The sequence below is a fragment of the Schistocerca serialis genome, chromosome 8, assembly GCF_023864345.2.
Source record: "Schistocerca serialis cubense isolate TAMUIC-IGC-003099 chromosome 8, iqSchSeri2.2, whole genome shotgun sequence".
Lineage (NCBI taxonomy): Eukaryota > Metazoa > Arthropoda > Insecta > Orthoptera > Acrididae > Schistocerca > Schistocerca serialis.
In genome coordinates, this window is record NC_064645.1 from 156481029 (window position 1) to 156493812 (window position 12784).

The following is a 12784-nucleotide window of genomic DNA, read 5'->3' on the forward strand; positions in this document are numbered from 1 at the left end:
TAGCAAAACTATCTCCGCGACAGTTCTGAATAGAGAATTTTAACGAACATAAATGTTGTTAGATATAAATGAATGGAAGTAAATGTGCACTGGTGGTCCCGAATCTATTTTAATAGACAGAATTCAACTAAGATTGAATCTTTAAAAATGCTCACATGTTGTTGTTGTGGTCTTCAGTCCTGAGACTGGTTTGATGCAGCTCTCCATGCTACTCTATCTTGTGCAAGCTTCTTCATCTCCCAGTACCTACTGCAACCTACATCCTTCTGAATCTGCTTAGAGTATACATCTCTTGGTCTCCCTCTACCATTTTTACCCTCCACGCTGCCCTCCAATGCTAAATTTGTGATCCCTTGATGCCTCAAACATGTCCTACCAACCGATCCCTTCTTCTAGTCAAGTTGTGCCACAAACTTCTCTTCTCCCCAATGCTATTCAGTACCTCCTCATTAGTTACGTGATCTACCCACCTTATCTTCAGCATTCTTCTGTAGCACCACATTTCGAAAGCTTCTATTCTCTTCTTGTCCAAACTAGTTATCGTCCATGTTTCACTTCCATACATGGCTACACTCCATACAAATACTTTCAGAAATGACTTCCTGACACTTAAATCAATACTGGATGTTAACAAATTTCTCTTCTTCACAAACGCTTTCCTTGCCATTGCCAGCCTACATTTTATATCCTCTCTACTTCGACCATCATCAGTTATTTTGCTCCCCAAATAGCAAAACTCCTTTACTACTTTAAGTGCCTCATTTCCTAATCTAATTCCCTCAGCATCACCCGACTTAATTAGACTACATTCCATTATCCTTGTTTTGCTTTTGATGATGTTCATCTTATATCCTCCTTTCAAGACACTGTCCATTCCGTTCAACTGCTCTTCCAAGTCCTTTGTTGTCTCTGACAGGATTACAATGTCATCGGCGAACCTCAAAGTTTTTATTTCTTCTCCATGAATTTTAATACCTACTCCGAATTTTTCTTTTGTTTCCTTTACTGCTTGCTCAATATACAGATTGAACAACATCGGGGAGAGGCTACAACCCTGTCTTACTCCCTTCCCAACCACTGCTTCCCTTTCATGTCCCTCGACTCTTATAACTGCCATCTGGTTTCTGTACAAATTGTAAATAGCCTTTCGCTCCCTGTATTTTACCCCTGCCACCTTTAGAATTTGAAAGAGAGTATTCCAGTCAACATTGTCAAAAGCTTTCTCTAAGTCTACAAATGCTAGAAACGTAGGTTTGCCTTTCCTTAATCTTTCTTCTAAGATAAGTCGTAAGGTCAGTATTGCCTCACGTGTTCCAGTGTTTCTACGGAATCCAAACTGATCTTCCCCGAGGTTGTCTTCTACTAGTTTTTCCATTCGTCTGTAAAGAATTCGCGTTAGTATTTTGCAGCTGTGACTTATTAAGCTGATACTACATTCATAAACAACGACAATTGTAATCTTTCCTTGGTATCTGTGATATCTGTGGTTCAGTTGTTCTGGTTTGATGCGGCCCGCCACGAATTCTTTTATTATTATATTACCTTGATATAAAATAAATCGACAACAATAGACATATTGACTATCATCTATCTGCCGCCATCTTAGCAAAACTATCTCCGCGGCAGTTCTGAATCGAGAATTTTAACGACCATAAATGTTGTTAGATATGAATGAATGGAAGTAAATGTGCACTGGTGGTCCCGAATCTATTTTAATAGACAGAATTCAACTAAGATTGAATCTTTAAAAATGCTCACATGTTGTTGTTGTGGTCTTCAGTCCTGAGACTGGTTTGATGCAGCTCTCCATGCTACTCTATCATGTGCAAGCTTCTTCATCTCCCAGTACCTACTGCAACCTACATCCTTCTGAATCTGCTTAGAGTATTCGTCTCTTGGTCTCCCTCTACGATTTTTACCCTCCACGCTGCCCTCCAATGCTAAATTTGTGATCCCATGATGCCGCAAAACATGTCCTACCAACCGATCCCTTCTTCTAGTCAAGTTGTGCCACAAACTTCTCTTCTCCCCAATGCTATTTAGTACCTCCTCATTAGTTACGTGATCTACCCACCTTATCTTCAGCATTCTTCTGTAGCACCACATTTCGAAAGCTTCTATTCTCTTCTTGTCCAAAGTAGTTATCGTCCATGTTTCACTTCCATACATGGCTACACTCCATACAAATACTTTCAGAAACGACCTCCTGACACTTAAATTTATACTCGATGTTAACAAATTTCTCTTCTTCAGAAACGATTTCCTTGCCATTGCCAGTCTACATTTTATATCCTCTCTGCTTCGACCATCATCAGTTATTTTACTCCCTAAATAGCAAAACTCCTTTACTACTTTAAGTGTCTCATTTCCTAATCTAATTCCCTCAGTATCACCAGATTTAATTTGACTATATTCCATTATCCTCGTTTTGCTTTTGTTGATGTTCATCTTATATCCTCCTTTCAAGACACTGTCCATTCCGTTCAACTGCTCTTCCAAGTCCTTTGCTGTCTCTGATAGAATTACAATGTCATCGGCAAACCTCAAAGTTTTTACTTCTTCTCCATGAATTTTAATACCTACTCCGAATTTTTCTTTTGTTTCCTTTACTGCTTGCTCAATATACAGATTGAATAACATCTTGGAGAGGCTACAACCCTGTCTCACTCCTTTCCCAACCACTGCTTCCCTTTCATGCCCCTCGACTCTTATAACTGCCATCTGGTTTCTGTACAAATTGTAAATAGCCTTCCGCTCCCTGTATTTTACCCCTGCCACCTTCAGAATTTGAAAGAGAGTATTCCAGTTAACATTGTCAAAAGCTTTCTCTAAGTCTACAAATGCTAGAAACGTAGGTTTGCCTTTTCTTAATCTTTCTTCTAAGGTACGTCGTAAGGTTAGTATTGCCTCACGTGTTCCAACATTTCTACGGAATCCAAACTGATCTTCCCCGAGGTCCGCTTCTACCAGTTTTTTCCATTCGTCTGTAAAGAATTCGCGTTAGTATTTTGCAACTGTGACTTATTAAACTGATAGTTCGGTAATTTTCACATCTGTCAACACCTGCTTTCTTTGGGATTGGAATTATTATATTCTTCTTGAAGTCTGAGGGTATTTCGCCTGTCTCATACATCTTGCTCACCAGATGGTAGAGTTTTGTCATGACTGGCTCTCCCAAGGCCATCAGTAGTTGTAATGGAATGATGTCTACTCCCGCGGCCTTGTTTCAACTCAGGTCTTTCAGTGCTCTGTCAAACTCTTCACGCAGTATCTTATCTCCCATTTCGTCTTCATCTACATCCTCTTACATTTCCATAATATTGTCCTCAAGTACATCGCCCTTATATAAACCCTCTATATACTCCTTCCACCTTACTGCCTTCCCTTCTTTGCTTAGAACTGGGTTGCCATCTGAGCTCTTGATATTCATACAAGTGGTTCTCTTCTCTCCAAAGGTCTCTTTAATTTTCCTGTAGGCAGTATCTATCTTACCCCTAGTGAGACAGGCCTCTACATCCTTACATTTGTCCTCTAGCCATCCCTGCTTAGCCATTTTGCACTTCCTGTCGATCTCATTTTTGAGACATTTGTATTCCTTTTTGCCTGCTTCATTTACTGGATTTTTATATTTTCTCCTTTCATCAATTAAATTCAATATTTCTTCTGTTACCCAAGGATTTCTATTAGCCCTTGTCTTTTTACCTACTTGATCGTCTGCTGCCTTCACTACTTCATCCCTCAGAGCTACCCATACTTCTTGTACTGTATTTCTTTCCCCCATTCCTGTCAATTGTTCCCTTATGCTCTCCCTGAAACTCTCTACATCTTCTGGTTCTTTTAGTTTATCCAGGTCCCATCTCCTTAAATTGTCACCTTTTTGCAGTTTCTTCAGTTTCAATCTGCAGTTCATAACCAATAGATAGTGGTCAGAATCCACATCCGCCCCTGGAAATGTCTTTCAATTTAAAACCTGGTTCCTAAATCTCTGTCTTACCATTATATAATCTATCTGATACCTTTTAGTATCTCCAGGATTCTTCCACGTATACAACCTTCTTTTATGATTCTTGAACCAAGTGTTAGCTATGATTAAGTTATGCTCTGTGGAAAATTCTACAAGGTGGCTTCCTCTTTCATTTCTTCCCCCCAATCCATATTCACCTACTATGTTTTCTTCTCTCCCTTTTCCTACTGACGAATTCCAGTCACCCATGACTATTAAATTTTCGTCTCCCTTCACTACCTGAATAATTTCTTTTATCTCGTCATACATTTCATCAATTTGTTCATCATCTGCAGAGCTAGTTGGCATAAAAACTTGTACTACTGTAGTAGGCATGGGCTTTGTGTCTGTCTTGGCCACAATAATGCGTTCACTATGCTGTTTGTAGTAGCAAACCCGCACTCCTATTTTTTTATTCATTATTAAACCTACTCCTGCATTACCCCTATTTGATTTTGTATTTATAACCCTGTAATCACCTGACCAAATGTCTTGTTCCTCCTGCCACCGAACTTCACTAATTCCCACTGTATCTAACTTTAACCCATCCATTTCCCTTTTTAGATTTTCTAATCTACCTGCCCAATTAAGGGATCTGACATTCCACGCTCCGATCCGTAGAACGCCAGTTTTCTTTCTCCTGATAACGACGTCCTTTGAGTAGTCCCCGCCCGGATATCCGAATGGGGGACTATTTTACCTCCGGAATATTTTACCCAAGAGGATGCCATCATCATTTAATCATACAATAGAGCTGCATGTCCTCGGGAAAAATTAAGGCTGTAGTTTGTCCTTGCTTTCAGCCGTTCGCAGTACCAGCACAGCAAGGCCGTTTTGGTTAATGTTACGAGGCCAGATCAGTCAATCATCCAGACTGTTGCGCCTGCAACTACTGAAAAGGCTGCTGCCCCTCTTCAGGAACCACATGTTTGTCTGGCCTCTCAACAGATACCCCTCCGTTGTGGTTGCACCTACGGTACGGCCAACTGTATCGCTGAGGCACGCAAGCCTCCCCACCAACGGCAAGGTCCATGATTCATGGGTGGGGGGGGGTGGGGGGGGGGGGGAGGAATGCTCACATCACGTTACGTAATATCAATTTCTTACGTGCTGATGTATGAAGCCTAATTATTTCGGACGGTTTACATGAAATATTTTAATAGGAGACAGGTCAGTGTTATGCGCAGGTAGTATTTTGTGAGTAAATGTTCCTTTTGCTAGAGAAAAGTGCATCCATCTTAAGTAAAAGTTGTGTAAAAACTGATAAATGATATGCAACTTAGTGCCACTCACACGATTTTACAGATAACATTTCTACACAATGTCAAGTGGAGATTTCTTTATCAGAGTGACAAATATTAGTCGGGGTAATCATTTTTGAGATCAAATTAATTGTTACGCTGACAATAGGTAACTGGTTTTATATGTTTTTGATCTACCTGAAATATCATTTATTCGTAATGAAAGTCACGAAATACTATAAACCGGTTCCGCCACAACAGTAGCTCAGAGCAGTGTAGAGATGAACTGCTGTAGCCAGGAATATTTTCAACAATTGATTTTGTCGTGCTGTTAAGTTAGAGGAAGAATTTACAGAATGTTTCTGTGGTGTCACCACCAGACACCACACTTGCTAGGTGGTAGCTTAAATCGGCCGCGGTCCATTTAGTACATGTCGGACCCGCGTGTCGCCACTGTGTGATCGCAGACCGAGCGCCACCACAAGGCAGGTCTCGAGATACTGACTAGCACTCGCCCCAGTTGTACGGACGACATTGCTAGCGACTACACGGACGAAGCATCGCTCATTAGCCGAGCAGATATTTAGAATGCATCGCTCATTAGCCGAGCAGATAGTTAGAATAGCCTTCAGCTAAGTCCATGGCTACGACCTAGCAAGGCGCCATTAGCCTTACATAGTTTGATAGTTATCGTAAGAAATGTCTCATCAAGAATGCTGTATACAACAAGGATAGATAAAAGTTAAGTATTCGAGGAGCTGCATACTTTTCTTATTAGCATTCACTACTTATCCTGTTCCAGAATTCACGCCCGTCTGCGTTAGATAGCGTGAATTTCGGCCTCCTCTATCTACAAGGTGTTGGCACATTCGCCAACACATCAGTTTCAACTGGACGTGGTGACTGATTTTGTAAAGAAATTGACCGTATTACATGCGAGGAGAAAATTTTATTATTGTGAATTTTTGAAGTTTGTATGCAAGGTAATTGTTATTAAAGTTTAAAAACCCACGAAGAGGCGTAGAGGGTGCTGAAACGAATTATTTGATATGAGACACACGAACTCTCAAATGTCGGGAAATACCATAAAAGTGGATGTCAATATTATCTGTTAATATGCTAAGCCTGCTTTTCTCCTACAATCTTTAGTCATTCGTACTGTTAACAAAATAAACTGCAACAATAATATTTTCTTAAATCAATTTTGATTCATTGACTACATACTGACGAAAAACAAGCTTGGTCAGGAACAGATATTACATAAAACGGAGATGTTGAACTTCTTTGGCCGAGGAGATGGTTTTTATGTGGTTAGACACTATGAATCTAAAACCCGAATTAAAATTCTGTAACTAAGTAAACGTAACACTACTCTCCACCGTGCACTGCAAGTTGGCTTCCGGAGCACCGTCGGAGATGATTCAAAAATACCTTACAATTTCGTAAGCGTCTTGGTGTCATTATCTACCTTAAGACGTGACAGAAAGATCTGTCCATCTCCTCTTATCTCCTTAGGGCACTAATTTCCGAAAGTTGGAGTTTTAACTGCGATTTAACGCGGTTTTGGACACAGAGACGATTTTACGCGGGAGGATATGTTAGTTAACAATGGCCTGATCGGACACGTGACTAAAAAGCAAGAGAGTCAGTTGCGAGAGGCACCTTTGGAGTGTAGACGTTGAGGTGTAGGCAGTCCTCAGGGTCTTCGGCGGCAGAGAGGTTGCGCACGGCCGCGAGCGTGCCAGCGTCCGGCCACGTGAACCACGGGATCTCCATCTCCCGCGACGATAGCGCCTGCGGACACAGCGGGCCGAACCAGTTGGCGTTGAACTCTCCCAGTGGTTCCACTGGACGTGGCAGCTGCAACAGAAGGGGACGGCACGCACTGTCAACGATGGAGAGTCCAGAAGGGAAAGTATGAGTCCACCATCATTCATTATGAATTATACAAGTAAGGCTGTCTAGATCGCATAACGTTTCACAGAATTTCGTAGGAAATATCCGTATAATTAGAAGCAGCCTTTGAGATCTCGGCAGCTTATTATTTCTTCACGAAAATTTCATCCTACGGTTGCTGCTCCAGCCATGCACAAAATTTTAAAATTTTTACCTCCCCACGTCACAAAGCCTGGACATTACATTGAAAATTGTCAAAACAAGTTGTCATTACTATACTTCTGAAGAAGACTTGAACCCATGGTTAACGGGTTAAAATGAAGCTTCCATTTGGCAATTGATTGGCTGATTATCATTTCTTCATGGAGATTTTTTGTTTATTGCATTATTTCCTTTAACATGTTTCGGCTAGTATCATCATCAGAAGCGGGTAAGTGATAGAGCATTCCAAGCACGTAACTGGTCCTTTAGCTGTTCACTTGGCTGTGATATGTGAGAGAGTGGGTGAAGAACTTTTCAAAGCTGCCAAAGATGACAGATGCTACCTCCCATCATAACACAGACTTTTGCATGGTGTTCGTGGTGTGGCGCAGGAACCTAATGGGAATGACAAATGGTTGGAAGTTGTGTTGGCGTTAAGCAAATGTAATTCACTTTATTAACACATACAAACAACCCAGAGGGTCTACAGGATAAGCAACTACCGAACAATTCAGCGCTCAGAATAACAAAATTTGTCTCAAACTAATACAGATGAATCATATTTTATCACAATTTTTAAATACCGCAACAGTCTCTGACTGGAAATATTTGTACATTCAATTACCAGTTTCAGTCATTATGAGAATCTTCACATTGGTCTAAAAAGAGAAAATGTGCATATTTAGGGAAAAATCTACGTAATAGTAGGCTATCAACTACTGCGAGCTGTCGTCATGAAGTTAACAGAGTAAGGTAATACAATGTATAACCATGAAATGAATGGCATCATCACATAGAATAGAATAAAGTCATGATAAAATGCTAAACACTCATTATCCGTAATGTCGTGTCATCACTGGCCCCTACGGGGCAAAAAGGTGTCGGGGCGTGGACAGAAGATGTCGCTGGCCGAAAATAGTTTGTAAAACAGTCAGGATAATAAGCATAGACATTCTGCGTTCAAATGAATCGGTCACATTTAAAGACAGTTAAAAAATGAGCTAGAGTTTTAACATTTGTCCAAAGAGAAGTATTAGTCCAAATTCCTAAAAGTTGCTGCAAATATGTTTCTGGGAAATATGCAGCAAAATAAACTGACTGTGGTGTCACCGCCAGACACTACACTTGCTAGGTGGTAGCCTTTTAAATCGGCCGCGGTCCGTTAGTATACGCCGGACCCGCGTGTCGCCACTATCAGTGATTGCAGACCGAGCGCCGCCACACGACTGGTATAGAGAGACTTCCTAGCACTCGCCCCAGTTGTACAACCGACTTTGCTAGCGATGGTTCACTGACAAAATACGCTCTCATTTGCCCAGACGATAATTAGCATAGCCTTCAGCTACGTCATTTGCTACGACCTAGCAAGGCGCCAGTACCAGTTACTATTGATACTGTAATAATGTACCGTCAAGATCCACGTTCACCATTTATGGATTAAAGTTAAGTATTCCACCAGCTAAGTCCGTTTTTTCCTAAATTCTAATTTCATTGTCCTGTTCCAGACCTCACGCCAGCCTGCGTGAGCTAAAACGCGTGCCTTTCGGCTTCCTCTTGTAACCCGGTGTTGGCTCTCCTGCCAACCCACAACACTGACAGCAACATGTTGAAAGATAAAAAATCAGAGGCACAGCGTACACACCGAAATGGATCCAAGAAGCCACGGACACAAACAAAATTATTCACTCTAAATCTTGCCAATGGGTATGGTGAAAGGGATCCTTCTTTACTTCCATGGTTTCTGACCTATCCATGGAATTAGATAATCAAGAAACAAGTAAGGAACTGAATTTATTAGTACAAATACCATAGGTAAGCGGGTACCATAGAAGGGTTTATCACACGTATGTACAAGACAATAAAGGAAAAACGAGAATTACAAACACTCAGGACCACAGAAAACAGGAAACATAAAAAAGAAATTCCTTTGGGTGACACATTATGGACAAATTTGTGGTATCACATCACATATCGATAACACCCCCCCCCCCCCCAATAGTGTCATGGCAGTGAAACTGCTAGTTTGTATGAGACGCCGATAATGGTCGCGCGGGATCCAGCAGACCCAATGGAGCGCACCTGCTGAGCCACGAGTCTAGCAGCTCTGTACCACGAGCGCCCTCTGCAACCCCGATATAGTATGACCGGCGGCAGCGACTCACCCGCTTGTGCTAGGAGACACATAGATATGCACGAGGCTACACAAAAGCCACATAGTTTGGGTCCATCATCATCGTTGTTACTGTTGCAACAGTTCCACTCTGTTCCTTGTTACATCATTTACGCTGAGTCTTTGTACATTTGGAGAAATACAAGGTAAGTAAATCTTTTGTTTGCTTTGCTACTTTTTCATAAATCGCTTCTGCTCCTGTGCAGCTTTCCTAGGACGACATTGATAGCAATGGAGATAATACGAAAGACAGAGCTGCCAAAGCAGAGTTACTAAACACAACCTCCCGAAATGCCTTCACAAAAGAAGACGGAGTAAATGTTTCAGAATTCGAATCGAGAACAGCTCCCAAAATGTGTAACGTAGAGGTAAATATCCTCGCAGTGGTGAAGCAACTTAAATCACTTAATAGAGGCAAGTCTTCTGGTCCAGACTGTATACCAGTCAGGTTCCTTTCGGAGTATGCTGATGCATTAGCTGCATACTTAACAATCGTATATAACCGTTCGCTCGACGAAAGGTCCGTACCCAAAGACTGGAAAGTTGCACGGGTCACACTAGCATTCAAGAAAGGCAATAGGGGCAATACATTAAATTTCAGGCGTATATCATTAACGTCGAGATACAACAGGGTTTTGGAACATATATTGTGTTTGAACATTATGAATTACCTCGGAGAGAACGGTCTATTGGCACTCGGACAACAGGGATTTATAAAACATCGCTCTTGTGAAACGCAGCTAGCTCTTTATTCACATGAAGTGCTGAGTGCCACTGACAAGAGATTTAAGATCGATTCCGTATTTTTGGATTTCCGGAAGGCTTTTGACAATGTACCACACAAACGGCTTGTAGTGAAATTGCGTACGTATGGAATATCGTCTCAGTTATGTGGTAGGATTTGTGATTTCCTGTCAGACACGTCACAGTTCGTAGTAATTGACGGAAAGTCATACAGTAAAACAGAAGTGATTTCTGGCTTCCTCAAGATAGTGTTATTGGCCCTTTGCTGTTTCTTATCTATATAAACGATTTGGGAGACAGTTTGAGCAGCCGTCTTTGGTTGTTCGCAGATGACGCAGTTAATCCAGCGTCGAAGGTGGGCGCAAATTGCTCCACGGAGTCCATCCACCGTTCTGGAGTATGATGATGGTTCTTAAATAGAATCGAAACCGGTCGAACAAAAATAAAAAGTGGCGAGCAAGACTGTTTTAAATCTATAAATTTTAATTTTAAAGATCGCTAATAATGTATTCAAAAATTAATTTTAACAAATCTACTAAGGAGACTGCCTACACTACGCTTGTCCGTCCTCTTTTAGAGTACTGCTGTGCGGTGTGGGATCGTTACCAGATAGGACTGACGGAGTACATCGAAAAAGTTAAAAGAAGGGCAGCACGTTTTGTATCATCACGAAATATGGGAGAGAGTGCCACAGAAATGATACAGGATTTGGACTGGACATCATTAAAACAAAAGCGTTTTTCGTTGGACGGAATCTTCTCACGAAATTCCAATCATCAACTTTCTCCTCCGAATGCGAAAATATTTTGTTGACACCGGCCTACATAGGGAGAAACAATCACCACGGTAAAATAAGGGAAATCAGAGTTCGTACGGAAAAATATAGGTGTTCGTTCTTCCCGCGCGCTATACGAGATTGGAATAATAGAGGTTTGTGAAGGTGGTTCCATGAACCCTCTGCCAGGCACTTACATGTGATTTGCAGAGTATCCATGTATTATGCAGGTAATACACACTGCGCGTAAGCGATGCCTATTAAACCTTTTGGAAGAGATAGAGATTTATGAGAACAGGAAACAACAACCATCTAAACTTCTTAATGAACAGAATAAATTTACATGCAAAACGTGCTTTTCTTTACATGACCGGCTGTTGTAGGTCTTATTTGCTGGTGGACCTTTGTTCGTTCAGCCACGTTCTGCCCGGGTTTCCTTGTCCCGGATTTGGAGAATTTGCTGAGGCTGCCGCCTGTTTGTCGTGTTTTGATATGTTCGCCTAAGTGCGCACTGTAAACTACACAGACATCAACTAGGAAAGAGCTTTTATAATTTTTAATTACATGTCATTATGATACTTTGCTTAAGCTTCTTGAGCTTTTATTATTTGTATTTATATCTTACTCCGCACCACCCACGATGTCTTGATCAGATGTCGGTATGCCCACTGTGCCTGTAACTTCTTTACTTTTGCCATGATGCTGCCTATCAATTTTACTGGACTGAATATTTCGCAGACACTTACTTGCAACTGCTTTCTAAAACTTAAAATAACATTTCTCTTTGAATCCATGTTAAAATTCTAGTGCTTTCTTTGCAGGCCGCGGTGGCCGAGCGGTTCTAAGCGCTTCAGTCCGGAACCGCGCGACTGCTACGGTCGCAGGTTCGAATCCTGCCTCGGGCATGGATGTGTGTGATGTCCTTAGGTTAGTTAGGTTTAAGTAGTTCTAAGTTCTAGGGGACTGATGACCTCAGATGTTAAGTCCCATAGTGCTCAGAGCCATTTGCACAATTTTAGTGGTTTCTTTAATTGTACTATAATGCATCCGATATAGTTGTATGTAAAATGTGTAAGGTCGTATTTAAGACTTTGTATCGCACCGTTGCAAATAGCCTCCCGCCAGCGATACGTATCAGCGGCCACGACCACCCCTTCCCCGCTTTCACACCTCTGTGTGCACTGTAGTAAGTACAGTACGCCAGCGACTGTTCAACATCACACGTCATGCGTGTTTGCCATTTTATCATAATTTTACTCTACGTAACAATCCCATATACGGTTGTATATTTCATTACATCCTCCGTTAACTCTACGAAGACAGATACGCCGTTAACCTTCCTAACTAAGTATCTCACGATACCACTTGTTATAGCTGATAGCCTTCTATTACAAACAATTTTTCGTAAATATGCAATCAAGAAGACGTCGTTATCAGGAGAAATAATACTGGAGTTCTACGGATCGGAGCGTGGAATGTCAGGTCCCTTAATCCGGCAGGTAGGTTTGAAAATTTAAAAAGAAAAAATGGATAGGTTAAAGTTAGATATAGTGGGAATTAGTGAAGTTCGGTAGCAGGAGGAACAAGACTTTTGGTCAGGTGAATACAGGGTTATAAATACAAAATCAAATAGGGGTCATGCAGGAGTAGGTTTAATAATGAATAAAAAAAATAGGAGTGTGGGTAAGCTACTACACACAGCGTAGTGAACGCATTATTGTGGCCAAGATAGACACGAAGCCCATGCCTACTAC

General features: G+C 41.4%; 1 protein-coding gene across 1 annotated transcript in view; it reads right to left on the minus strand.

The window, feature by feature from the left end:
* Window positions 1-12784, minus strand: part of LOC126416610 (liver carboxylesterase 1F-like) — a 168129-nt gene that overhangs the window by 104933 nt on the left and 50412 nt on the right. Inside the window, exon 4 of the mRNA XM_050084363.1 lies at window positions 6907-7104. Coding sequence (XP_049940320.1) covers window positions 6907-7104 — 198 coding nt within the window. The remainder of the gene's footprint in view (window positions 1-6906; window positions 7105-12784) is intronic.